The sequence below is a fragment of the Perna viridis genome, chromosome 4 (genome assembly GCF_037379345.1).
Source record: "Perna viridis isolate PV_CMFRI_1.1 ecotype Kerala chromosome 4, ASM3737934v1, whole genome shotgun sequence".
NCBI classification, from domain to species: Eukaryota; Metazoa; Mollusca; class Bivalvia; order Mytilida; family Mytilidae; genus Perna; species Perna viridis.
Genome location: NC_142448.1, coordinates 45013037 through 45041031, shown reverse-complemented (window position 1 = coordinate 45041031; position 27995 = coordinate 45013037). Strand labels below are relative to the sequence as shown.

The following is a 27995-nucleotide window of genomic DNA, read 5'->3' as shown; positions in this document are numbered from 1 at the left end:
GACCACATACCTTCCGTTTAGTTGAACCTTTAACATATGTATTTAACAATTTTACTGCGCAATTTTAATACATAATACAACATAAACATTAATAACAAACAAATAAATATTAATTAGTTAAACAATTATCACAGCTTTTTGTATTTGTTTTCTGAGAACTTATTGATGCCGATATTATTGATATACGACTTGTGACAAACAAACGATTATGAACAGTTTTTGTGAACTGTATCAAATCAAAATTTGATTTGTTGTCTAAATTCCGTGATTAAACATTAAATTTACTTAAACATTTATAGTTACGCTTCCATCATTCCGTTCTCCATGGTCTAAATACACATGTTGATTTAACGCTAGCCAATAACACCTTTAATTTTCTTCCATATAAAGTCAACAATTTCATAGTCGTTAGTTTGGGTAGCAACGTTTTCTTTGACTGTGTTAAATGCATCAGCGATGATTGTCAGGAAGATACTCATCAGACCAACGTATACGATGAATATGAACAAGAAAAAGAATATCGGACCAAGTATTTTTTGGGAGGCTTCCATTGCTGCAAAATCAAAACTACCCAGGGTGAATGCAAACATTGACTCGGCTGCTGTAATGAACCCGGAAAACGGATACAAAGTCGTTCCAAACAATAGAAAACCGAACATTGTAAACGCAAGGAAATAGACGATAAATGCAAAAGAAAATACTTTTAGATCCTTTGCTGCCAGACTGACAGTGTCACCAAGCATGTTCATCTTCTTGTTGAACTGGAGCAGTTTTAGAAACTGAATGGTGGCTAAAAATACCACTATGCCAACCATGTAGCTGTATAGTTCATCATATTGTGCCAAAGAATTAAAGTTTACGTTCCCGGCTGAAATAAATAGAAAGATGTATCGTTATATCTATTCATGCAGTAGTTATAGATTAATACGAAGCGTAACAATGTAATTATGAATGTGCATTTAGATTATTTCATTAAAGATAATAGTTATTAAGAGGGAGTGAACCATATGTTTTTCAAAAAATAAAAAGCAGATTACATAGACCTCGCGTTACAAATTTTACCAGTGCGTAAAACGTGCAAAACATGTGTTCAATTATCCACGAAAAAAAAATTAATTGAAATTTAAGACTTCATTTTAAGCAAAAAACATTTAATGTTATGCAAACTTTACCATTTATTTGTGATTCTGTGTAAGGACCAGTCATCAGCAATACTAGTAAAGACACGGAGCATTAAATTCTATGAAAACATATAACCGAAGAAGACATTTCTTACGTAAGCCTACCTCTTTCTCTGTCTTTCAAAGCATCCATCGCAACACTGGTAAGGATATGCTTCAGTGCATACATAGCAATAACAGTCACACAAAACACCATCAAAACAAATTCCAGTTTGTTCCAGAAGGATTTAAAGTATTTCTTTCCCTCTTTCTTTAACTTTTTGACAAAACGTACAAAAAAGTACAAAGTGAAGCAGGAATATAAAACTTCAAAGATGATAACCAAGATTCCCATTCCACCAATATAGCTGAGGAGGCGGAAAACCTGCAATTAAGAAATGTAATTAAAAAACAAAATGAAGGATACTTATTTCTATTCAAGTAATTTGTACGATCATTTATTTTTTGTTAGAAATTATAGAAATAAATTTCAAAGCAATAGCTGATATAAAATATATTACATTTTCTTCATCAAAAATGGAATTTTAAAATTCATTTTTTAACGATGGCCAATGCAGTAACAAAGACAACATTACCTTGAACTCTGTTCTTGTTACTGCTCCACCAGACTGCATGAATTCCACCAGCATGGTCATGGATCCAAACAAGTTCACATTCGGGTTATAAACAGTAAACTCCAGGAAGAGACCTCTGGTATGTATATCTATCCAAATGTTTTTCCTTAAGTCAGCAATCATCTCCTTTGTTCTGTCTACATTTAGTTTAAACTGGGCTACGTATCCACCACCCTTATAAGTCGAGATCGTTCCAACATATGGAGCATTGGCGAGTTCGAACGAATTTTGGTAAATCCATGGTGATTTTACGCCTTCCAACATACTGGAAGTATAATTACTTTCGTCGCCGGGTTTTTTCCATCCGGGGAAATAGTCTTTGGCGTCGTCGTCTGTCCAACCGTACTCGTCTCGGCAGTGATTTATCAGAGTCTTGAGACGTTTATTCACGGTACATGTGTCTGAAAAGTACAAATCCTACCACTTTTATGTTAAGAAGTAAACCTATATAAAGAAACTTGTAAGAACTTTTTTCAAGTAGTATTGATAGAAAAAATAAGTAACTCTGTGCTTGTTGTAAGAATACAATTTCGAAATGATATATGATAAAATGAACAAAATTGAAAGGAGCATTTTTAACGTATCACAAAACTTATGAAATACCAGGCTTGACTCTAAGCTGTCGTAATCTGGGTATTCCAACACGTCGTGATGCTAAATCTGCTGTACAACGCTTATCCCACCACTTCTTGATCTCTGTACCATTGTCGTAATGTGTGGCATACATTGCTGGTATCAGTTTGGCTTCCACCCATTTCCAGTACTGCTCTGTTGTTGTAATCTGTTAATTGTACAAATATGTATATATTTATCATTCTTGAAGTAATAGTAATTGCATATAATTATTTTTATCGACGTGTGCAATTAAAGTAGTTTTTCCACAAGAATACCATAGGAAACACAGATTCGAGTGGAAACAAAAGATTAAATTTCAGGGAGGAAAACTACACGGGGGAAACAGACTTACACACAACAAAGAACATGAAAAAACAAAATACCAGGTACAAAGAATCAGAAGTAAATAAGCAACTCGGAGGCCACCAAAAACCTGGGAGTATGGACCAAGTGCACCGGTAGGGTAAGCGTAATCTGCTTTTCAAGAAACACCCACCGAAGTGCTTATTAAAGGCACATCCGGGGTAAATGAATAATGACACCGGAAACAGATTGGTTCTATTGTGCAGATGGATACACCATAACGACCACAAACTTTCGTAGTGATGACCTTAATCTTGTAGCAACATAACCTTCTCCCAGAAGCCTAAGTGTAAGAAATCTAGCACATTACAAAAAATCCGCGTAGTTTCGGCAAGCTCTGGCATAATGTATGGTTTGTGATACTCCATACGTACATGTAGGTGTAGAACGGATGTTCTGCAAGCACCATCATACTTGCTTAGAAATGGATGATTTCGCCCTAATGTCAATGTTGGTCATTAATGAATCGTTATTAACTCTTTAATTTATTTTAAAGGAGTGTCATCGTTCTTTTACCATAGACTATTGCTTTTGTTGTCGGGCCTTTCAGAGCTTACCTGGAGGTGTGTTTGCACTTACTGAAGACCTATTGGTGATCTCTTGAAGTATTTACTATTCTTATAGGGTTTTAAGATGGTGTATTTGTTGCGTTTCACCATATCTTTCCTTTTTTATAACATATGAAAGAAAAGTCGACAACATAAAATGAGAAGGCGTCGCATTTGTCTTATTGTTCTGTCAAGAGTTTTCATTTTCCACCAGTCTCTTAAGAGTAGGTCATTGTATGAGACTGACTTCATAGTGTCCTTTATCTCAAGTTCTTTGGGGTGTATAAAATCATAGTAACAAAGATTGTTTACCAGTGTACCAGTTATTTTGATATTTACATAGTTTCAAAAACAAAGCAAATGAAGCATAAAAGTCATTTTAAGAAAAGCACCACTTATAATGTATCTCAGCCATTTTCGACAAAAAGAATCACAAATGAACTTACACTAGAAAACCCATTGTCGTACAGGTTCTTCAAATTTGATGCCATTCGGAACGAAAAGGAGTCCCTTTGTTGGTATGATAGGAAAAACAAAATCAAAACAAATAACAAATAAATAGCTATTTCTCGGACGACTGTTTCCATCTTTATCTCCATCATTCGAGCCTCTCTTGTTTTATTGAGTGTTTCCATATCAATAGGTTGACATTCCTCATTGGCCCTCTTCCTCTTCTCAACAATAGCTATTGAAAGATACAAATTAATGAATACAATGAATTATGCGTTCAGATAATACTATCTTTAGTGAGCTGTTCTTTTCTTCCTTTTATGGGTATTCAAATAACAGACTGGAGTTGTTTTTTTTTGTGTAAACGAGAGCGTGTTCAAGAAGTGTTTTAATATTTTCAAAAAGGCAAGATTCCATAAAATCGACAATACTTTGGAAAGAATCTAGCTCTAGATTATAAGAAAACTAGCGTGGATATTTTCAAATGAAGTAACTTGAGAATACGAAACGAAACACGTGCATGTATATAACATGATTTTCTTTCTTATCAGAAGTACAGCTGGAAATATTTGTCATGTTCGAATGAGGCAGAGAGGAAAATCAATCGGGGATTTGTTGTGTTTCAGCATTATTATAACTGCAAACACTCCACGTATGGCAACATCCTTATTAAAACAATTATTTCATTACATAATTAATATGCTAGTATATTGAATAATTTTAGTTAGGTCAAGTAGAAGTTCGCGGCTAATTGTTACAGCACTTACATCTGTCAGATTGTCAAACATGACATTAATATGACGTTTCCTTTCAATACAAGCAAACCATATAAATAGGATTGTTTCACATAAAATTCTGTTCTAGTAGAAAAGTTGCGTGCTTTTGGAAACAATGAAATTTGAAATATGGTGTAGTTGTGTCGTTGTTTTCGGTTTTGGTTCACTGCAAACTAAATCTATCCAAAATAACACCGACATTGAAAGTCAATTGCAAACGCTGGAAAATACCATAGTCCAATATGAAGTCCGCCTTCAGAACCTTACAGACAATCTCACAGCAATGAATATAGGTACGTTAGAACATTCATCTGTGTGTAAAATTTCAGTTCAGTTTTAAAGAATGATATTTTTTTTTTAATCTTATAAGTAAATATGAATTGGGTAAAAGTTCAATAACTCAGAGAAAACTGTGTTAACACCTTTCGTGGTCTCACTGGCTTCACATATCAAGCCCATAATGTCATAAAAGCCAAATAATTGATTTATTATGAATTATTTAAATTGTGTTACCCTAATGATTAATGACAGTCAATTTAAATTCAATTCAATTCAATTCAATTAATAAAATATTGAATTGAATTTATTATGAATTATTTAAATTAGGTTACCCTAATGATTAATGACAGTCAATTTAAATTCAATTCAATTCAATTCAATTAATAAAATATTGAATTGAATTTATTATGTATTATTTAAATTGTGTTACCCTAATGATTAATGACAGTCATTTTAAATTGCCATTGTAACTCATTTACATTTTACATTTTATTTCTTTTTTTAAAATTAGACAGTTCAACTTTACACCTTGTTCTAGGTTTGATCAAAGTACCAGTGATGATTGTTCAGATAGGTCATATTCGGTTGTTAAAATAATTGATTTAATAACTAAAAAAACAAGGTTTTTGTTTTTTTTATTTGTCTGTTTGCTTAAGTTTTTTGTTTCTTTGAGGGGGGTATTTTGAATTCACATTAATAATTGTACGTCTGTACTTTAAGAAGCATAAGCCAAGATAAGTTTTAAATAACTGTTGAATGCATAATATTTTAACTGAGGTTGTGCTTTAGATTATGATTTATTTTTATTGGCCATATTTTTTTTTCTTATACAAAAGTTCCTTAGGGACGATCATATCATTTTTCATTAAATTATGTTCAGTAGTTTCTATTGAGATTTTTTCTCAATAGTAAAATCATTAAAATAGCAATAGATGCCGAAGAAAAACATTTTAAAAGATTTACATGAAAATGTAACCACCGATAGATCTCATCATGTTGAACATTTTATCCTTGTCAAAATTTAGCTAAACCTATCAGTTTTGGAGACCCCTTTGGTCCATTTCTAGTAACGGTGGCCATGTTTTTCGACGGATCAACAATTCCCATGTGAGTTTTACGCAGAATACCACCCTCAGGACCATTCATACCCAGTTTGGTTGTATTTGGTCCATCAGTATCAAGAAGGAGAAGATTTAAAAAAAAAAGATTAACGACGACGGACGCCAAATAATAGCAAAGCTCTCTGGATATTTAACACATATACTGAACAAATCTACGGCTGATACCATTTCGTTCAACTAAGTTTGACTTTCATTTTGTTGACTGCTTGTTCTATTTTATCTTGTTTTGCAGACAACAATAAAAAGAAAAGGAGGCCTATGTTCTATGTAGAGCTATCTGGAGATATAACACTACAGGTGTATTCAATCGTCAAGTTTGATAGTGTCCTGATTGATGATGGGAAAAACTTTAATTCAGGAGATGGAATATTTATTGCTCCGTTGTCTGGGATTTATATGTTTTCGTGGACAATTATGACCTATAATTCAAAACAGGTGTATACAGAACTTAGAGTTCAAAACAACATCAAGGCACGATTGAATATAGTATTACCTGCCAGTGAACGGAACTCTGTGACAAGAGTTATTTTGTGCAATGTTAACAAAGGAGACCATGTCTGGATTCAAACTGCAGGTCATACTTCAGAACACTTTTTCGATGAGTTTTATAATGCAAAAAGTTCATTCATGGGTCTTTTCATTCGGGAGTTTTTATAAATAATGAAATGTGAATAAACGGACTGAAGAAACTTTGGACTAACGGATCTGGTCTAATTGCATCCGTAGAATTGAGGGTTGTTATGATTTTCGCTCATGTTTTGATAAGTGTGGCTTAGTAAGTGCAACAATTGTTTTACAGTTTTAGATAAAAGGAAGCATAACAATAAAAATATTCATAGCTTTCTTCGACATACCTTAATACACAGTATCAAAATCTAACTTCAAATCTTATTCGGATGTGAACCCAAAGAGAAATCACCAACGGCCAAGCAAATTAAAACCCAATAATAGACATATCAAATACTCAAAATTAAGAAACAAACACGATAAGGAAATAATTAAAAAAAACACAGAACAGTGGCTGACATGAACCAACAATAATTGAGACAATTCAAACTCTGTCAAATTAAATTATAGAATGTTAAACATTGTATGTGGAGGTTCCAACAACCTACAGCTTATTTTGTAAAACGTTCTTACTGCACGCCATATATTCTACAATATCCTGCGTAAAATTGCAATAAGTGCAAAAGCGGAAAAAAACTATAGTTATAATAAAAGAAAAAACAAATTGTATGTGTCTTAAAAGAACCAAATACCTATCGAAACAAGAAAATATAATGATTGATATCTTACCATCCAATTCTTCGTGTCCTTTATTCAACATTTCCTCGTCGTGAGCAGCGATAACATTGTTTATATCTTCGCTGGCACCATCTTCCTCATCTATGTCAGGTTTCTTCAGAACACATGCAATAAAAGCTACCAAACACATCACCTGTAAATGAATTGAACATCATTCAAAATAAAAAACTGATTTAAAAGTGTCTCAGAAACAAAAAGAGACCATAGTATAAAAGGCAATCATGTTAATAGATATTGTATAAATTTCCATTGATTTATAAACTGTAGGTGAAACAAGTTATAGGCAAGGGATGCCTTGTCAAAACATGCACTTTCAGTTGGGAACTATGCTAGGTCTTAGTAAACTTGTGACGACTTGTCCGTGGTGCGATTTGTCCCATATTACAATTTCCATATATGCACAGAAGAACATTTCTTCTCCGACTGACCCTTAGTTATTCTAAGGTCATAGACTAATTTCGTATAGATTACCGTTATGAGATTCTCATTCTCTAGTATAATTTAACACTTTTTACATAAGATCTAATCTTGACCAATGTTTAATTAGACCCCAATAAAAACTTATTTCAAATGAATTAACAGACAGTATAGCAATATGTATAGGTGTGCTTCCAACATAATTATTCCTTTCGTATTCCACCAACTTTCGTAACATAATTAATTTTCACATTCTGATAGAGTAATCAAGGAAACCAAGATTCTAGCGGAAATCAAAAGAATGTAATACATGGACAAAGACCAGACATGGAAAACAGAAAAACACAACAAAGAACATAAACTAACTAAAATAATAAACACAAAGTAACAAAAGTAAATAAGCAACTCGGACTCCACTAAAAACTGGGAGCATGGACCGGTAGGGTAAGCGTCCAAAGCTTTTCTAGAAACATCTGTCGAGTTGCTCATAAAAAGTCAAGTCCGGGGTAGACGAAAGAAGAAAGGAAAACTATGACACGTTGAACAAAATCAGTTTTCATGGTGCAGACCGATTAACCGTAACGATCCCCGAGTTCATGACGACGACCATAAAACTTCTGTAGTGATGACTTGATCTAGTAGCAACATAACCTTCCCCCCCCCCACCCCGATATCATGTGCCTTTACCTTAATTGGTTGTACAACAATAACTGATTGAAAGAAAGACATCAGGAATGTTGTCAACCATTCGTTCGCCTTCTCAGGTCCCCATTCCATACTGTATAAGATGGTGAAGAATCCGGGTACAATTATACTCAATACTGTCACTGGAAATATACAAACAATCATTGTTCTAGACAGTTACATCAATTTCGAACAGCATGAATATTGATTCAAAGGGGAAAATAACACAACATAAAATAGTTCAGTCCTAATCCAGGAAAATACTTAGTACCTTGTTTTACTAGACTTCATTGAATATATAAAATATTTTAAGACGCAATGGACCATTCCTTTTTTTTCTGCTATTTTTGTTGTTGCATTTTGTAGCTGTTTACAGTTTTTAAAAAAGTGTTGGTTAAAAGATATGGTTAGTTTCCGGGATACCTGTCTTACAATATCGCTTCATAGTGACTTGAAGACATAGTACAAAATAATGGGATAAGACTTTATAAGTTTGACTCACTTGTGTCCTATCCCATTTGATCCAGTTGAGCAATCTAAAAATGGTTATAAAATAAAAGAATGGACACCATATAAATAAATCATATGATTGTATGACTTGGAAGAAAGGCGTTAAATGCTTATGCCATTGTGATCCACAAAACAAATAAATCATATTTGTTAAAACCTGAAACTTACAGACATAAGCAATATAAATACACCAGTGAGGAAATGTTCCCGGCTTCTTCTTCTTTTTAGCTTGTTTTTCTTCGGGTAAACCAACAATTTTTGGTTTAGGTTTGTCTTCCTCGTCAGGGTCAATATCGTCTGCTCCGTATTTTGATTTTTGATGGAAGTTCGTAATGTTATTCAGAGCGTCTGTGAACTTCCTCCATTTGCTTCTCTTGGGAGCATTGCCCCATATTTGGGATGAGCTAGTGACATTCTTCCATTTTCCTTTCTTTGGTGCTTGTTGGTGCATCTGTACGACAGCGTTCTTCTTTGGACGACATCGTCGGAAGAATGTGATGATGATGAAGTTAACTGGGAATACTAGCATTGTACTTGCAAAGCTGACAAACACCTAATAATTTAAAACATAAAACATATAGAAAGCCTGTGTAATCAAGTATCTTTTCATTATATAATGCTAGTTTTGCACACACAAAAATCACAATTTTGTATATATGTGAAAACAAAGGTTGTCAAATTTATAGCAAACCTGATTTTCCCGCATTGAAGGTTCCGAGTCCCTTTTTGCAATAAAAGGGGCTGCAACTCCGAAACGACAAAAAGGATATTTGTAATAATCGAACTTGACCTTTATTTCGAAACCTGGAACACCATCTCCGAATCTAAAAATTATCTGTCCCCGCCGTCCATCCCCAAACTAATAAACGATTTTCTCTTTCAGAAAAGGAATTCAGAGTTGGAATCTTGCTGTATAAAATATCTACTGAACACTGATAAACTCTTCACTGTGTTCGTCCAAAAGGTACATAATAAGCCGACCACATAAAACCAGACCTAAAGCACACTACACCACCGCCACCTCTTCCTGTTTTTCGGTGTTAAATTAAGTCGCACATTGTTCCAATATTACTTTAAAGCGATATACAAGAATCCTTATACCAAACCTAAAGATGGTTTTGTAAATTTAATGTTAGAGATTAAGTTATGTAACAATAATTCCTCATCAATAAAAGATGGGGTTATGTATATATCTTACTAAATAATCTAAGTACCTGTTGTAGGGTGAACGATACGGGTCCGATTTGTAAAGCATTGGTCTGGCCCTCACGTTCGTCAGATTTAAACCACATGGCATTGGTGATCATAGTCATGAATAGAAGGGACATACAACAAGAAATTCGTTGTACACGGGTGAAACTGCTTCTAGTTGGACGTGAAAACACAGAGAACCATAAGTGGTCACTGGTGAGCTTTTTCCTGATAGATGACGTAAACAGATGCTTGAATGCCGCCAAATCTTCCCGTCCAGCTACGGGGATAATTCGATCTATCATACCGTCTCCCTCTTCAACAGCAAGCCAGCGGTCACAGAGAAAGAAGTATCTAAAATGGAGAAACACAAGAAGCGTGGAAAATTTTTTTGACTATGTCGAATACTTAATGAGTTATAGACATTCAATTGAAATACATTTTATATGAAGGCTGTTTATTAAAACATCATTTTTAAATCAGGGTGTTCTACTCGCACAAACATTAAAAGGGAAATGTACCTAGATGTATATTATTAAAATATTCGATTTTTTTTACCTCTCCCCAGTTTGAAGGTCCGATATCTGTATTTGGTCTAGGAACCAGGACTTCCATTTTCCTTTGCCGCTGTTGTCATGCCAAATTCTCAGGAAGGACAATGGTCCCAAACATTGCTCAACACTCAAAATGTAGTTCAGGATACTGCCTTCATTTAATGTCTGTGAAAAGTGAATAAATTCGGTCATAACAAATCATATATGTAGTTAAAATTGAACCTGAAATGGTCATTTTGTATGTTTTAAAAAACTGTTAAAAAAGTAACAATTCAAATTATTCAAGAACTTTGAAGTATTTTGTCTGAAATAACCATGTAGACTAGGTGTTCCAGTGTGATATTAAAAACATGATAGTCACAAGTTTTCATTAGATAGAAGTTACAACAAGAAAATTAAAAAAAATTGCCACTTCATAATATGAATAATAAATATAAACAATGCCATGGTATAGTAATATGTTGAGATGACTTTTAGAACGACCTACCTTCCTGTGACCATCGTACAGCCTCCTAGCTCCAGAGTCATTACTTTCACCAGACAATACAAAACTAATTTTAGAGGTGGTACCGGCTTTTTTCCTCATGCCTGTCTGTACAGTTATCTGGTAATGGTAGTTGTCCGTCGGTAGGTTGTCTTCTAAAGGAGTAGCACCCCACTGGGAAGGTAAGAATATCGCAATATATTTATACATGTACATGACTATGTCTAATCTAAAAAGGAAACTACAATATATCTGGTTCTAACATGAGAATGCGGAGTATACACCTGTGATGTTTTCACGTGTGTTTGTAGACAGTGTAAAATTAAAGTCATACGTAAACGTACTGTAGGCGTCTTACCTTCAGGAGATCCTTTTTGTCCATTCGTCTCGCCCATATCACCAATATAACGTATATTCCAATAAGAGCAATCACTGTTGAGAATACAGCGGGATTACTGACAGGGTCAAATTTAGCCCAAACATTGCTAAAATCTATGGTGTTCGGTGGTACAGCAAAATCTCCGCCGAATGACGTCAAATGTGTAGATAAACATATTGTCTTCCAAATTGTTGTGTCATTAGATACCTATAGATTAATAATCAAAATTTGACACAGAACACAACTTAAACTAAGGAATACTTTTCTACAGTTACATGATAATGTCAGGCTGGTATTGTTTTACTTGTGGTTCTAATTTTGGATTGCATGTGTCAAATAATTGGTATTTGAAAATGGTATAAATAAAAAAACAAATTCAGTGAATTCAGTGATAGTGGATCCAGGGGTTGACACCTCTCTTTTTCATTCGAAAATTTGTCAATTTTATGTGTAAAATTGACAAAAAAGGTAATGTCCTACCGCCCCCTTTTTGAGGAACCCCGACTGGCGCCCCTCCTTTTCAAAGTGTCTGGATCCCCCCCCCCCAAAAAAAAAATTGGTTCTGTGATTGATGCACTTGTCAGTCACAAGAATTTTCAAAAGCAATGCATAAGTGTAAAGTCAATGGACCTCAAGTCCTCTTTATCTCTGTCAGACTGAGGAATTCGTCCTGTTCCTCTGTCCTGTATTCATATTTTCGTATGTTTTATTACAAATAACAAAACAATGAACCAAACATACAGTAATTTGATCTATATATATAATTCTTTGTTTAATTAAGTTACCTCAATATGCAAACCTGAAACAGACCGATCTGTATTTTGTTTTTTATATGGTGTCATGTGACTCTCGATTCAAAGAACAACGAAGTCCATTGAAGCCAGTTGATCTTGAACTAAGTTTTTCATTCTTAGGTATAAATTGTGTTATTAATGTAAAAGACTTTATAAATGAAATAGCTACCAATAGTCCATCAGATTTGTACATCTGTTCCTCCTCATTCCAGAACTTGCATCCTGATATCATAAGTTGTGTAGAATAATTCAAACACACCTTTGTTTCGTCAAAATTTACATTAGTTTTCTCTAAAAAAAAACAAGACAAAAAATGTCTTTTCTAATGTATGCTTCAGTATTACTGCACATATATTGAAATAGTTTGGTGAATAAAACATTTAATAAATACGTTGATATGAGCTTGACATGAGTGGTGGAATGCAAATGAATACTTCTTACTTATTTTATTACAAAAGGCAACTTCCTATTGTTCAAAATTCAGTAGAAAACGAAAAATTAATGAGATTTTATTTTAGGAGTTCATATTGCAAGTGCTCGAATTTTTGTCATGTTTTATCTTGAGTTTTGATATGTCATGATATTTTATTATGCAGTATAAATTATGTATGTAAATCGTCTCAGTTACTTGCTTCCACGTTTTTGGTCATGCTTTTGGCTTCGGATTCTTTTAATTGTCCTGTTTTATGTTTGGTATTTTTGTCGCTATTTATTATATTTCAAATATAAAATACATCTAAATGATAAAATAAAAATATCTATTTTAGTACCATAGAGCTTTATAGCAATTCTGTAAGTGCCATTTAACTTAGTCAGGTGTTGCGGCGGGAAATATGTGTGCTGCAGATACCGTCTCTTCTCGGGATAGTCGTTCGCGTTGATGTGACTAAACGCGTCTGAATCGTGTGGAATAATGGCCGTATGGTCGTACCACGTGGCATTCGGATAGTCTTCGTATTTTATGAAGACTTGGAATCGATCACCTTCCCTATCGGGCCATATAGTGAAATGGATAGTAGAATCATTGGTCTCAACCAGAACCGGGTGGTAGTTATATTCCCTCGGGTCTTCTCCGGATGTTTTTCGAGACAGGCAAAGTATGAATTCCATGGGACAGTCAATTTTGTCGGGATTTCCTACAAAGACCGATATCATACTATTTGAAAATTTACAAGTGAATCCAAAGACTATAATAAAAAACGAGACACAACAGTATGAGACTAAACAACAGATAACTAAAGAGTTAGTCAATGTGTTATTTAAAAAAATGTCTTTTTTTTTAAATCACAAATTATTGGTACCAATAGAACAATATTGAATGATAAACATCGTACATGTATGTATGTTGCTAATAACGATGATTCGTCACACTGAAAGAAAAAACAACACATTTAGGTGATCATGTTGTATTACATGGTATGTAAAAACAAACCAATGCGAGGAGTTACTAATTTGTTAAATATAAAAATAAAATCAACTAACCCAAATTAAAAATGCATTTAATATGTGAAAAAAATGTATCTATTTGAACGTACCATCCATTTCGACAACAATAGGTTTTGTTGTATTCTGGACCAATGCTTTCTGGCCAGTACAAGGATTGCTAAGGTCTATAGAAACAACTCTGGTTCCTACTTTAGAGTCTGTACCATTACCAAACGTAAAAGGATTATCTTGGTTGACAGTAACCTGCAGTTTACGAAACAGAATTTTCAGTGATTCATTCATAATACCTAAATCTTCGTGTTCCTTATGATGCTCCACGTAAAGATCAGGACTTGCTTTAAAAAAGTTGGAACAAAATTTTTAAAAAATTGTAATAATGCTCTGAAACTTGAAATGTACTCTCATCATTTTTTTATTCAATTATATACTTAAACTACGTTTACAATTATTTTATTAAAGAAAATTGTTTGTCCTTAAATCTTACCGTGGCACCAACACTACATCCGTCCTCTGCTCCCATAGTACCAAATAAACTGGAGTCAAGTTTGGCACCACCGGCATCCGTACCCATCGCTTGCTCGCCTGTAAAACGTATGGTTTAAAAACTAACTTTTTAGTAATATGGTTTACTGGAATTTGCCAACAACGTTATTCAAAGTTAGATTAAATCACAAACTTTTCATCGGTTTGATAGATTGTCATATTACATGTAATCGATGCAAAGAAAAACATCTAAACACTTATAAGATTATAAGTTTTTAGCAATAAATAATACCGACGAAATGGCGGTTATTTTTAGCGGGTGTAAAATTTGACGGATTTGGAAGCAAATAAATACACGAAAAATTGTACCGCTTATAATTTCGCGGATGCTAAATAGTGCATTTTATGCTTAAGTTCAGAGTAAATATTTCGCAAAATTCATTTTGGCGTTTATAGAGAGACCGCTTAAATACGCCAAAATTAGCACTCCGCAAAAATTATCCGGCTGTACGGTATATAGAACTTATTACCGTCAGCGTCTGGATCAATGTTTTGCATCTGTACTGCTACATTATCTGCCTCTATCGTGAGGCTTTGGTCGACGTCCTCTCCTTCATCTTCTTCCTCATCTGGGTCTGGAATGATAGTACCATTCCCTATCGCCTCCCGACGTTTCCGTCGTCGCCTTGTTGCCTCCATTTTTCCAAGCATTAAGTTGGAAACATCTCCTATTGCGTTCATACTGGCCATAGCTACACTTTCGTCCTATTTATATATATTTGAATTGGTTCAAGATAAAGCTTTTTTCAAATCGTAGTAAGATGATAATCGCTTATGTAAACATAAACACACTTACAAAGTTGCTACTTAGGCAAAACAAAATAATATGTCTGTTTTCTGCTACCCTACCAAATGTACCTATCCATTTTTTTTTGTGCCTACCCTAAACATTTTATGGGCATTTTGGCTCAAGCACCATTAAAGTCTAAATTGTTTTCTCATTAACTTAATGTAAAATGTTTTTTGGAAAATTAAATAATTCCATACCTACCTACCCTATGGTTTTTGCTGGAAGCAGGAATCAAGACCATTTTTGCGTCAGTTTCAGGTTATTTTATAGTTTGAACCAATATTTAAGATTTCCGCGGGCATTTTTCTTGAGTTAAATCTACATTTTGTCTGGATCTTTTGTTTTGGCTGATCAAAAATGAGTGAGCAGTTAAAAACGGCAGGATAAAGTGACTAATGAACAATTATGGCAAAGGGCAGACCAGTTTCCCATAGAATTACAAATCAAAATGAGAAAGTGAGCCTTCATATGGCATACTCTAAGAAGGCCCCACTGTAAACCAGTTCTTGAGATGGAATCCACAAGGACAACGAAAACGAGCCCTGGAGAATATCGACAGAAGAGAAGAAAAAAAAACATGGCAAGACATGGGATCAGAAAGACAAGCTCGCCGTTGACCGAAGAAAATGGAAAACCTTCAAAGACAAGCCCTGCAAATGATGAAAGGGGTTAATTCAAGTAAATAAGTCATGGCAAAGGTATGAACATAACTTAAGGATGTTCGCTTCTCATGTTCAGCGATTTTGTCAGATTTTCGGACTCCTCTGGTTTTATCCATTTCATAGCATTAAAATATTTTGCCCAGTGACCCCCAATTTTCTTTTTATAATTTCATTAAACACACCTTGAAATGTTATTTGAGAAGTTTTCATAAATTCCTTGTTTTAGCGAGTTTTTCATAGATGAAACTTACTTACAGAAAACAAAAAATTCAAGAGAAATCCGTTTCCCGCCAAAATTTCAAATGCTTATATCTCAAAAAGGAGCACACTGACCCATGCATTTTTTTCTTTTTATATTGTTATAACTTACAGCTTCAAGTCTTTCACGATCTAACCGTCGCTTTTCAAGTCGACAATAGTCATTAATGAACTCATCAACATCAAAAGGCTCCCATTCAACAGCATACTTGCTAAAAATATCATCATTTTCTACATCTAAAATTGACATTGGGAACCACATTATCTTTCCGTATTTACGAACAGCCCCGCGGAAAGCTTTTGGAAAGCTATAGAGACAGTTGTAGAAAAAGACGAGCTCATCTGAGTCCAGGAGGTCGTTCCTTTTTATGAGGGAGTTATAGTCATCAAACTCCTCTTCTACCTCTGTTTCATCAGTCTCCTTTTGTGGTACCTCTGTTTCTACTTTACAGTGATCCACCTGAGACACAAAATGCCTATGTCAGTACTATTTAGGATTCGAGTTGCTTTTTGTAATTAATACCAATTAAGGTAGAGTGTATTCATGCAATTTAAAAAGGATTGTTTTTAAAAGCAAAGGCAGTATAATTATTAAAAAAAATTAACATGTAGCCACAGAAAGCAAAAAGGATCTATGAAAATTTTAACATTTACTAGGCGTACGGTTAGGACAAAATTTCCATAAAAATTATTAAGGTCACATGGAATGAAAAAGAAAACCATCTTTTCGGCATTGAGCGTACACGAACTTAACCAAATCCATCACTGTAACTTACCTTAACGTCCAAATTTTCTTTTTCCAGCTGCCTCTTGGTTCGTTTCGTCGTTTTCTCATTCTTTTCTTCTGTTTGCTTCGGAAGCACATTGCTAATCCCTTTAAGTCCAACTGTAAAATATTAATGATAGCTAACATACTTTAAGTGCACGATGATTATTCTCTATTATTGTGCTATGAAAAATCAAATGTTTGAGCACATATAAAGGCTAAATAAGTAATTTATAATACAAATAATTCGAATAATCTAAGAATTGTCATTCTCTAATTTTCAAAAAAAACTGGAAACTGGTAATAAAAGTACCTTCGGCTACATTTGTCAAAGTGGACATTGGTTCGTCAGCAAACTTGGACGACATACTGGCTGAGGTCTTGGCAATAGCGCCGCATCCTTTAGACTACAAAACAGTCAAATATACAAGTAAATATAGTCATTACAGAAACGTAAGCTTATATACCCAAAAAATGGAGAAAAAAGAAAGAAAATATATTGTAGATCCAATTATCTCTTTATCTCAGTAAAATCAGAATTTCGTTTTGTTTGGTTTTGTTGTAAACTGTGTATTCATAGCTTACGGACAGAGATATATCAAATGTCGATATAAACTAAAGACCTAGAAAATCGTCATGTTAAAAATTTTGGTACATGAAACTTTCCATTCAAAATAAACATGGCTCAAGCCTACCCTAGTTTTCATGCTAATTTCCCCTTCAGTTAACGACGTAACTGCTGAAGCTGCCATTTTACACTGTCCAACATTCTGTACTTTGTCTGACACAGCCTCGACATAGTTAACCAGAGCCTCTTTCATCTAATAAAAAATACCATAACATATCATAGTTCCCTTTTGGCCTATATCATTATTTTACTCTGTCGTTAATAAGCATGATGTTCGCACCTAAATGTTCTATCCGCCACAATTTTCAGCCAACCTTTTTTTTTCAGAAAACGTCAAAGGTGCAGTTTAGAAAATTACTATGTACAATTGGCGTAAATATATATGTTTTCCTTAAAAATTAATATATCATACCAGTTGAACTGTTTTCTCATCGTCCTATTCGTATTATCAATCATAAATATTATTTATTGTACATAGTTTACTTTTGTTTTATGTCACGGAGTAATTAAGTGAAAAACATAATTTTGAAATATTGTATATACACCCTTTATTTCTTACATAATTTTTTATCCTTAAACAGCTTTAAAAATACAGAACAATGGATAATGTGTCATTTTAATACCCAATTTTTTTTTATTACCATTCTCTCATATTCTTTATGATATTGATCCGTAGCGATTACGCTTTTAATTATACCGCCTCAAAAAAAGCGGCGGCGTTTTTGTTAATTATCGAATTTGTCAATTTTAGTATACTATGGAGCATTCTAGAAGATAAAGTGTTCTCTTGTCATTACGTGCATACCCACCTGTTCCGCTTCCTCTTGAGCAGCGGTACTATTGCTCTGCAAAATATCAAAAACTAACATCTATGGTTTGTATTTGTTTTAATTCGTATCTTGTTAAAAAGAAACATAGTGATTTCAATATAGCGGTTGGTAGTGTCATGGTTAATTATTGAAATACGATTTAGATAAATGTGTTAAGAAATTTAATTGCAATTACAGTTGTATCACCAAAATTTACAAAACCAATGGAATCGCTTTTATTCAGACAATGTAAAGACCATTCGAAAAAGTAAACTATAGTTTGTTGTGTTTTGTCACAGTTATTATTTTGTTGCTGGGTCTCATTGTCTGCAATTCTCTAGAAAAGTTCATGAATGTAAGATATTTTGAATAACATGAAAAATATTTCCTACATTCAATAAATGAAAAAAAAACTTACCCCACCATCAACTCCCGATGAAAGAATATTTACGGCAGCCAACACCCCTGCTACGTCTTTCTTCGCCAGCAATGCGTCTAATTCACTGAATGCGTCCGTAGAATTGGACACTCGCAACTCAATGGTCCTGTGTGCTTTTGTGGTACGCCCATCTTTGGTAACGTACAAGACAAAAGTCTTTTTGGGAAATTCTGACGAGAAAAATCTTGAAGGCATATTGAACAGTCCTCCAGACAAAGTGATGTCTGCGGTTGCATTCGTTAAGCTCTCTGGATCCAAGCATGTTGCGTAGTCATAGAACCTTGCAGGGTTCTTTGTTTTTCCTCCAAACAAGGTGTCTTCTATAATGTACATAGATTTCCCCCTTAATGTGTTCAAATCGTCGTCTTCTATCGTAGAAAATGCATTTTCTGGCATGCAGAAAAGGTCGTACTCGATCCCTTTTCTTTTGTTTAATATTAAATCGGGATCTCTTGATTGCTGAAAGTCTATAGTGGTGGTACCAAATGTTAAGAACCACATTTCGTCATCTCCTGCTATGTAGGCTACTGGTGGGGAAGGTATTATCTTCAAATTTATGACTTTGGAGGTTGCAGCAAGCGGGTAGCCAACTGGAGCAACCGTAATTGTTATCTTATAGTTACCGAAACCGAGAAAGACTTCAGGAATTGTTAAAATGCCGTTGCTACCATCTGTTTCACAAATGCTACTAAATGTCTTGTAGTAACCGTTAAGTAACCGAGTCATTTTCCATGAGTACATAAAGACGTCGCTACAAGACGACGAAGCGTTAACGATAATGTCTATCTGCTTAGATCTTATTCGCTCATAAGGTTGCGATATATCGATACCATCGAACCATACATCGGGCTTTTCGCAGTTTTCTACATCCGTATCATCGACAATTATCGTTGGACAAAGGTCTTTTGTTTGTTCTGAGAATTCGTTCTGTACAGTCATCGATACTCGATATTGCCCAGGTCGTTCATAGATATGGTAAACTTCTATTGTTTCGTCTGATGTCCTGTTGGCGATGGACTTGGGCATGTGATCTCCAGTACTTTGCTGAGACCTAGAAGTTGGTTCTGTAGTCATGAGCAACACATTTCCAGTCGTAGATAGTGCGTTTGAAGCATTTCTTTGTAATGGAGATCCTTCATGAGTCGTGTTACCATCATCAATTATACTGTCATGACTTACAACTTCTCCTTCGTCCAACTCCCGGTCGGTAAACGTAAAAGGATGACCATCTCCGAAGTTAACAATATAGGTCCTATCTGAACCTGACGTACTAGTCAAAATTACGCTCGCGTAATTGCTAGTCGAAACTCGAGCGTCGGTGTCTGTCTGGATGTCATTGTATGTCATGTTTTGACCTACTTGGACCCTTGTACACGCGGTTATATTACTTATTTCATTCATAGCTGTAACACATATTCTATACATACCCCAATCTGCGTATATATGGGAGTTTTGGTAAGACGTGAACAATTTTGTGGAGCTGAAATAGTGATGAGTACGAATGTGACCGTCTCCATGGTCGATATCAAATCTTACTTTTTGTGGACCATCATTGTCCATATTTAAACTGATACTCAAAACGACTGGATCAGTCTTGTCAATAATATTACTTGTTGTGATTTCGATTGTGTCGATGGGGACCTCCACTGAAATGAGGTCAGAAATTGAAGTCTCGCTGATGTCATTAAAGGTATTCACCACAACATCATAATAGCCGATGCTGGTGTAATTAAACAAGAACTCGACAACCACTGCATAATCTGACGCGTACACGTAAAACATTTCATCGACAGATAAACCAAATGTACAATTTACAAAAGTTTGATATCCTGGTGGTATGATTACGGTGATGTTTGTTGTTAGCATCCAGGCGTCTGCCAAATTGTCTATTCTTATTTCAGCTTCAGTGAGATTTGACTGGACATAGAAGATTCGCTTTTGGACAGATTCATCTCCGATGTTAAATGATAAAAGATTTTCAAAAGGACGCTGTAATGGAAATGAAATGAGACCATTGTTGTCTTTGAAGGGAAGCGAGTCTTTCGTATTTCTTGAAATGTCTGAAGTATCGAGGTATGGAAATCCCTGTGCGTACTGAGTTCTGAACTCATTATCGATGGTGACATAGTCAAATAAGATGTCAAATGTTTTTGAAGTAAACATAGTATTCGATGTTTTATCACCGTAATTATTTTGGCAGGTTACACTTGGGTTGTAGTGACCGATTAGCCTAAAACTGTGTTCCAATCTGTGCAGTGATACAAACATGTTTCCTGATCCTGATCGAACTTCGACTTTGGTTGTAGTATCCCCAAAATCTACCGTGCAGACTGTAGAAAAGTTACTGGCAAAGTATATATCAAACATTCCTTTCTGGTTGTGCGTAGCATGGAATCCTGCAATGTGAACCATTTCAGGAGCAATGCCTTCGTCTACATCCTCGACCAAAAATGTTTTGTTACCTGAGACATCTATAGAGCCTAATTTGGCAGTAATAACTATTGAAAAGTTACCAGCTTGATACCAGTAATGGTACACTTCCCTTTCAAAAGTGGTTATTTTTATCCCGTCGCCCATGTCAACACTGAAACTGACGAAGTGAGGTAGATTTGATAATATCTCTATTCGCACTGATTCGAGCGGTTTTACATATAGTCTGTTCGATTGTCGATGGACTTTAACATCAATTGTGTAGGGATTTCGTTTAGTTAGAAACGTTGAACGGTATGCATTCAGCTGGTCGCCATTGCATGTAGAATGACTCGTGGTTAAAATGTCCAGGTCATTGATGTTTGCACAGTAACACATGGAATCTCTCAACAACGTTATCCTTGCGTCAAAAGATTGGCTACACATTAGTCTACATTGTTGAACCATATTGCTAGTGTCTGAACTGTTTAAAGGTAAAACCATGGCGTTAGCTGGAATGTTGTCCACGCACCCAAGACGATTAACGGCTTTACCTATAGGAAAAAAACTTTTGCACGTAACAAGAAGTAGGCAAAATCTAGTAACACAAAAATAAAAGAGCTTTTGCAAGTAGTGTGAGAACTGGGAAGTATTTAAAGCAGTTATAACTTAATGTACTTGAAGTGTGTGAACGTCAGTTTAATATTAAATTAATATATTTTGCTAAGATGAAAAGAAAAGGGGATTGGACATATACAAACATTATTGAAGTCTACCAAAAATATTCTTAGAACGCAACTATCTCTTTTACCGGAAATGGACATTATGGTTTCAATCGAAAACGTGTATTTTGTAAAATTCTATTTAATGTATTATATCTATTTATTATGTACATAAAAAGACGTGGTTTGTAGTGTTTTATAACAGTTCTTGGTTGAGCTATTTTCAATAGATGTAGGGAAGACGTGTTTATTGTCATGATTGTAAAATCTATTAAAGATATTTTTTCTAGAGGCATCCTTTGTTCTATATTCCAAGTGCGTGAATGCACAGAGGTTAAGCAATTCACAAAAACCTTAAGTTGCGAAGGGAGTAATCATGGGAACCAAGGTTATAGCGGTAATCAAAAGAATGTAATCCAGGGACAAAGACCAGACATGGAAAACAGACATACACAACAATGAACATAAAGTAACTAAAATCATACATACAAAGTAACAAAAGCAAATGAGCAACTCGGACTCCACCAAAAACTGGGAGCGTGGACCAGGTGCACCGGTAGGGTAAGCGTCCTCTGATTTTCTAGAAACACCCGCCGAGTTGCTCATTAAAAGTCAAGTCCGGGGTAGACGAAAGAGGAAAGGAAAACTATGACACGTTGAACAAATCAGTTTTCATGGTGCAGATGGATACACCTTAGCGGTCCATGATGACGACCACAAAACTTATGTAGTGATGACTTCAATCTTGTAGCAACATAACCCTGTTCCAGAAGCCTATTTTTTAGAATTCTAGCGCGATATAAAAAGTCCGCGTAGTTTCGGTAAGCTCTGGCATAACGTATGAGCTGTGATATGAACACTCCATACGCAGGTGCTGAAGGGATGTTTCCACAGATGAAAGGAAATTTGACAATTCTGAATGAAAAGTCATCACGTTTGTCTTTAAGTTGGGTCAATAGTTTTCCTTTACCATCGATTTCTAACTGTAGGTCAAGATATGAGGCTGACCTCACAGTGTCTGTGGTATCCTTTATCTCAAGTTCTTTGGGGTAGATGCGATGTATCAAATCCCCGAAATTAGGATTGTTTAATGATAATACGTCATCTATATAGCGGAAACTGAGATTAAAGGATCTAGCTAAACGATATCCTTTCTTTCGGATCAGATCAGCTATAAAGTCAGCCTCATAAAAGTGAAGGCATAGGTCAGCAAGTAGAGGAGCACAATTTGTTCCCATTAGAATGCCGACCGTTTGTTGAAAAAATGCGTCCACCACACTGCTGCAACTTCTTGCGTTCTTAATTTCAAAACTTTACATTCGCATATGATTTGCAAAATTATATATTACTACTCCACATTATGCTGCTGATCGGTGCTGTGTTTATCGTTATAGCTTCATTGTTCTAGCTTCATACGAGATCAACATGTACCTCTTAAATATCATGCACATGTGCTCTATGTTTTTTTTATGAGAACGGAAAGTTTATATTACATTTTAAAGATGAAATGACCGGTTAGCATTGAACATTACCCAGTTTCCGATTCAGACACAAGTGCTCGTTACAACTGACTATATAAGTCATATACATTATCAGGGACCCGATATATATTTATAGTCATTGTCAGTTGTTTCATCTGTTTCCTAATCTGGTTCCCTGGCCAATATCACAAGCGACCCAAAGATCGCTAAACTTGTGGAACGAAAACATTACCCGCACTTCATGATAATCAGTTGTTTTGATTGAAAAACATTAGGGACATCACGGTTATGAAAGAGTAATCATGTCAAGGGAACCAAGATTCTAGCGGAAGTCACCCGATTTTATTGCATATCGCAATCGTGCCATTTCGGATGTTGAAAGGAAGCCAAAATCAGTGGCATAGAACATTTAACGATTAGCGACTTTGAACACTTCAGTCTTTGATTTTCTTTTCTGAGCGTCACTCATGCTATTTTGTGTATCATTACTTATTTATTATGCTGGAGAAATCATCTCAACAGATCCCTTCCAATTAAAACTTTTATAGGGTCAACGTAGCAAAATAATATACAAAACCGTTAACGTTATGTTTTGTTTGTAGAGTTTTTTTTTAATTTAATGATGCTTACCCATCTTGTTGTCAATAATTTTATCATAGAACTCAATTTCTTCAATTTCAAAGAGGTTTTCTTGAAGAGGTTCACCATACATATTGTTACCAATAAGGAAATGACTATAGGTGTCAAACAAATCACCGTCATATTCATACGATTCAGGCAGATCTTGTTTGTATTCAAGTTCGTCCACATACACTCTAAGTCCACTGGTTTCATTCCAAGTCATTAAAAAATTAACGAGTTGGTCGGGAATTAATCTGAAATTTACCCGCCATTTCTGGTTGCTTTTGGTAACGCCAGCCTCGTATTGATCCCCGAGCTTTTTGAATAAGTAAAATCCTTCTGACGAGAAAGAACCGCCTCCATTTGAGAATATGAATACTTCTGAAGTGTCTACATTTTTATGTAACATTTTGATGGAAGTTTTGATTGAGAATCCATCCATACATTTTTGTATGTTCCCCAAACACCAGTGTGGGAAGTCTCCAATAATTGCATGGGAACCTGACAAACTTATATCACGTTGAAAGTCCAAATCATCGTGTTCATAGTATTGAAATCGAACACCAAGTACTTTGGCAGCAAATCCTGAAAAGGAAAGAAAACCCAGATGAATAGTTTCTTTTTATTAACAACTTAACATAAAAGAGCGAGAGTAAATAACTAACTCAAGACCATTTTAAATGGGGCTATAGCTGTATAACTCAGTTTAATCCTATTTAACATTTCATTCTTTTCAAAATGTAAATATACGAATGACGCTAATTTTCTTTCCTTGTTCAGTTCGGTAGCACTCTGTTTTTTTCTGTTCATTTTTTATCATTATAGATATTTTGTAATCAACTGTGTTCACACTTTCCAGGAATGGTTTCATTTCATACAAATAACAGCAAATTGAAAGCTGTGTGTATAAATTACAAATATTGAAAAAAAATGAAACTTACCCAGAAGAATTATAGTCACCCCAAAACATTGTCGTATTTTCATGTTACTTAGCCTCATGCCAAGTCAAATACAAAAAGACATCTTTTCACCCCAAAAGATATTATAAAAACGGGTAGCTACCTAAGATATAATTCATTATTTACGAAATCAACTCTGACCAAAAACAATAACTTAATTAAGACTTTTGGCACATATGGTCCTCCGGAGAATGGTAAAAAACACCTTCGTATGATCTTGACGAGATTTTTGTATTCTAGCGAAATTTTCATGAATAATTAATCTGTAATTAACTTGATACAAGTGATTATTACGAAAGAAGTTGGTATTATTGCATGCAAGTAAGTAACACTTAAATTTGTCGCCATGGTAACGTTTATTGGTAGGTATCGATTTGAATATTTAATCATACGAAGATTATGAGTTCGAATAAGACGATTGTTATATGTACATGATACATTCATAAACATTGTGTCAACCAAAACGTTACTTGTATAGTTATAATCGTTATAATCGTAACGATAATTTCTATTGTCGGGCATTGTAGTTAAATTGGGCCAAAATTAGTTTTCCCCGTAGTTGAATTTCGTCAAAAAAGACTACCAATTCCACGTGTCAGTTTACCTGTAAAATATCTTTAACGGTAGCGACACCATATATTTCAAAGACATCCAGATTTTGTCGTGTCGTTTCTTGGTGACGCAAGATTCAGATTCTTGGACTTTCCCAGGAATATAAGCGTAAGGATAGTGAGCTCCTGCAGCAAATGTTTGGTTTAGCTTTTCTTAAACCTGATTTGTGATGTTTGTGATTATTTTACAGAAGACCTCGTACCAAATATACCATGAACTGTGCATTTAAGCAGTTTTCAGATAACCTCTTGACAACATATACTGGCGATTCTGTTATGTTTCTGCCATCAGTTTGGACAGTTCTTTCCACTGTTCGCCGAACTAACAACGGTTACGGGGTCTTTCATGCCAATTACAACGAGCAATTTATCATATATAGTATCATTATAATAATATTAAGATAATTGCAAATTAACCTTAAGTGCTTTGGTGCAAAAGGATTCTTGTTTTTTAACTACGAATTTGAAAAATAAAAAAGCGCAATATCATCCCTTTTTGGCACAAAAGGAGATCGACCTTACTATCTACGGTCGATCAATTTTACATTAAGCAGATAATGCCTTTAAAAACACAAGTATTTCAATAAAATAGAAGCTAAAGTTTGTCAAATTTGGAACATTGAACTTCGACCTTTCTATTATATCAAGTCACTTGTAATAAAACATTTATATGCTTCTGCTGTCTGGCTTTTGATTGCCCGATTTTCTCCAATTGTTTGTAAAAAAAAAGCTGGATGGATTTCGATGAATAAGTACATGCCTAATTAAAGATGAAGGCTGGATAGGGGTAACAATAGTCATATTATTTTTTTAACCACTGAAAATACACGGAATTTATTATTTTTATTTTAGACAAAAGACGAATAAAAATGTGCCTGAATGGTTGTTTAACTTTTTTAATTTGCTACAATTAAAAAGATAAAAGGAACCTCTCTCAATTTTATTGCATAACAATGAGTTTAAAATTGCTAATTAAGGGTTAGAAGTTGCCCAGTATCACTAATTTTCCCCGGGGCAATTACTGATAATTAATAAGCCTACTTAGTAGGCTAATTAATAAGCCTACTTAAAAATTGACATTTTTATGATATTTTTGTATTTTTAGTTTATTCCCTTCCTCAATATTTTCATTGTAACTTTCTTAATTTTAATTTGGTCCCTTTTTATTTATATAACTGATTTTTTAATCATTTTTTTCTTTCGCGTTGCAAATATAGAGTGTTCAAACTTTAAGTTTACCCGGTATATAGACGGAGGAGGCATCCAGACTGTGACATATTGTTATACTAATCAAGGCCCTGAAGATACCTTTACATGCGAAGTGTCTATATTTTCAACTAGAATGACTGTGTGGGGGGTCGAGTATATGATCAATTTTAAAATATTTAAATTGAATTTTATATTAGATATAGCCCACAACAATTTTACGTATATTAAAACATATTGACTTATACCGAGTATCTGGACCGACTACTACAATCCCCTCATATTGAGTTTTTATAACAGATTATCTGGATATCCACTACCAGAGACTGATAGTTCGCCAATCTCATTAGTGATGTCATATTCACTAATTTGCATAGCATTAAGTGTCAAATTGGCCGGCAAATAAACAATTGACAATTTCGTGACTAGAATCCCAATTTTCAGTAAAATGTTTCATTTATGTAAAATAATTCATATTTTGTATGTGAATTTATAACTCTTTTACTTGAAAAATAAATTTGTAGTGATATTTATATGTAAACCTCAGCACATATAGTCTAATTGCTGAATATTTATTTAAAAATTCCAGGGATAAAAAGAATTTTGCTTGCAATTTTGGAAATCATAAGAATTTTTCAATTATCTTAAAAAAATGAAAAACATGATGATTTAAAGCAAAGAGTTAAATATGTTTAACTCCTTGTTTAAAGTTGATGCCCCATACCACTGAATAGATTTTTTTGCCAACTAAAACCGAATCACAGGTAAATGGTGACATCACGAAGAACTCTCCTATAATTAAATTTAATTACAGGTCTATGCCATTACATATGCTATTTTTAGATATTTCAAGTAGACAAAGACTTTCCTTTTCCTGGAAAATAGACTTCTTGGAAGTTCACTGCCCGTGTGTGACTAGCATTCTTGGTTATCATGATGTTTCAAAATTAATACGTTATGACAGTGAGTGGAATTATATATTAAGTCCCTGGTAATGAACAAGAATATCAATGCATTTTTTGGTTTTGCTTGTTTTACAAACAAGGAATTTCATAGTCTTTGTGTCCATACGAGTAACAGACTTAAACCTGCGCAATTATTTCCAGTCAAAATTACTCTTAACATTTTTTCCTCACACAATCGGAAATTCTCACTATACTTTCTCGTTACACAGGGAAACGTTCATATTATGAACGGAAATGATCGAGTAGTTCCGATTGTTAAGATCAACTATCAGAGTTACCGTCCCTCAACTTCCTGTGACCCTGGTTGAGAAAATTTGGAAAAGAAAGTTATCTTCTGTTATTGAAATGACGTTTATATTTAGGGATGGGAAATACAGGAAGCAACAGTGACTCTGAAGATTTTGGTGACGCTAAA

General features: G+C 34.5%; 3 protein-coding genes across 4 annotated transcripts in view; 2 read left to right on the top strand and 1 right to left on the bottom strand.

Annotated features, from left to right (window-relative positions):
* Positions 1–8: 8 nt before the first annotated feature.
* Positions 9–27847, bottom strand: LOC148620241 (uncharacterized). 2 transcript variants are annotated; one of them, XM_088580954.1, is made up of 25 exons: positions 25403–27847; positions 23849–24424; positions 18586–21569; positions 18168–18203; positions 17426–17551; positions 17044–17137; positions 16741–16850; positions 16077–16424; positions 14725–14959; positions 14196–14293; positions 13801–13954; positions 13036–13401; positions 12435–12556; positions 11451–11678; positions 11096–11266; positions 10613–10773; positions 10078–10408; positions 9032–9416; positions 8357–8496; positions 7244–7385; positions 3768–4006; positions 2399–2576; positions 1757–2196; positions 1287–1545; positions 9–868 (listed from the first exon to the last, which is right to left on the bottom strand). In XM_088580954.1, the coding sequence occupies exons 2-25, from the start codon at positions 24279–24281 to the stop codon at positions 354–356; spliced, it is 8295 nt and encodes a 2764-aa protein (XP_088437080.1). In that variant the 5' UTR covers positions 24282–24424; positions 25403–27847; the 3' UTR covers positions 9–353. The 2 variants fall into 2 exon arrangements, with proteins under 2 accessions (XP_088437080.1, XP_088437079.1); XM_088580953.1 differs by lacking the exon at positions 25403–27847 and adding an exon at positions 24781–25384.
* On the top strand, positions 4617–6790 carry LOC148620242 (uncharacterized). The gene is made up of 2 exons (XM_088580958.1): positions 4617–4840; positions 6180–6790. The coding sequence occupies exons 1-2, from the start codon at positions 4663–4665 to the stop codon at positions 6602–6604; spliced, it is 603 nt and encodes a 200-aa protein (XP_088437084.1). The 5' UTR covers positions 4617–4662; the 3' UTR covers positions 6605–6790.
* Positions 27843–27995, top strand: part of LOC148620239 (zinc finger ZZ-type and EF-hand domain-containing protein 1-like) — a 78277-nt gene continuing 78124 nt past the window's right edge. The window contains exon 1 of the mRNA XM_088580955.1: positions 27843–27995. Within this exon, the coding sequence (XP_088437081.1) occupies positions 27945–27995 (51 nt within the window). The 5' untranslated portion in view covers positions 27843–27944.

What these genes read in the sequence shown, in the direction of transcription:
- LOC148620241 (XM_088580953.1), bottom strand. Translation starts at nt 24,838, where the DNA reads ATGAGGCTAAGTAACATGAAAATACGACAATGTTTTGGGGTGACTATA. An exon ending in AATTGCTATAAAGCTCTATG is followed by an intron (nt 12,557 to 13,035) that starts GTACTAAAATAG and finishes GTTTTTTTTTAG; the next exon opens with AGAAAACTAATGTAAATTTT. An exon ending in TAACAAGAACAGAGTTCAAG is followed by an intron (nt 1,546 to 1,756) that starts GTAATGTTGTCT and finishes TCTTAATTGCAG; the next exon opens with GTTTTCCGCCTCCTCAGCTA.
- LOC148620242 (XM_088580958.1), top strand. Translation starts at nt 4,663, where the DNA reads ATGAAATTTGAAATATGGTGTAGTTGTGTCGTTGTTTTCGGTTTTGGT. An exon ending in TCTCACAGCAATGAATATAG is followed by an intron (nt 4,841 to 6,179) that starts GTACGTTAGAAC and finishes CTTGTTTTGCAG; the next exon opens with ACAACAATAAAAAGAAAAGG.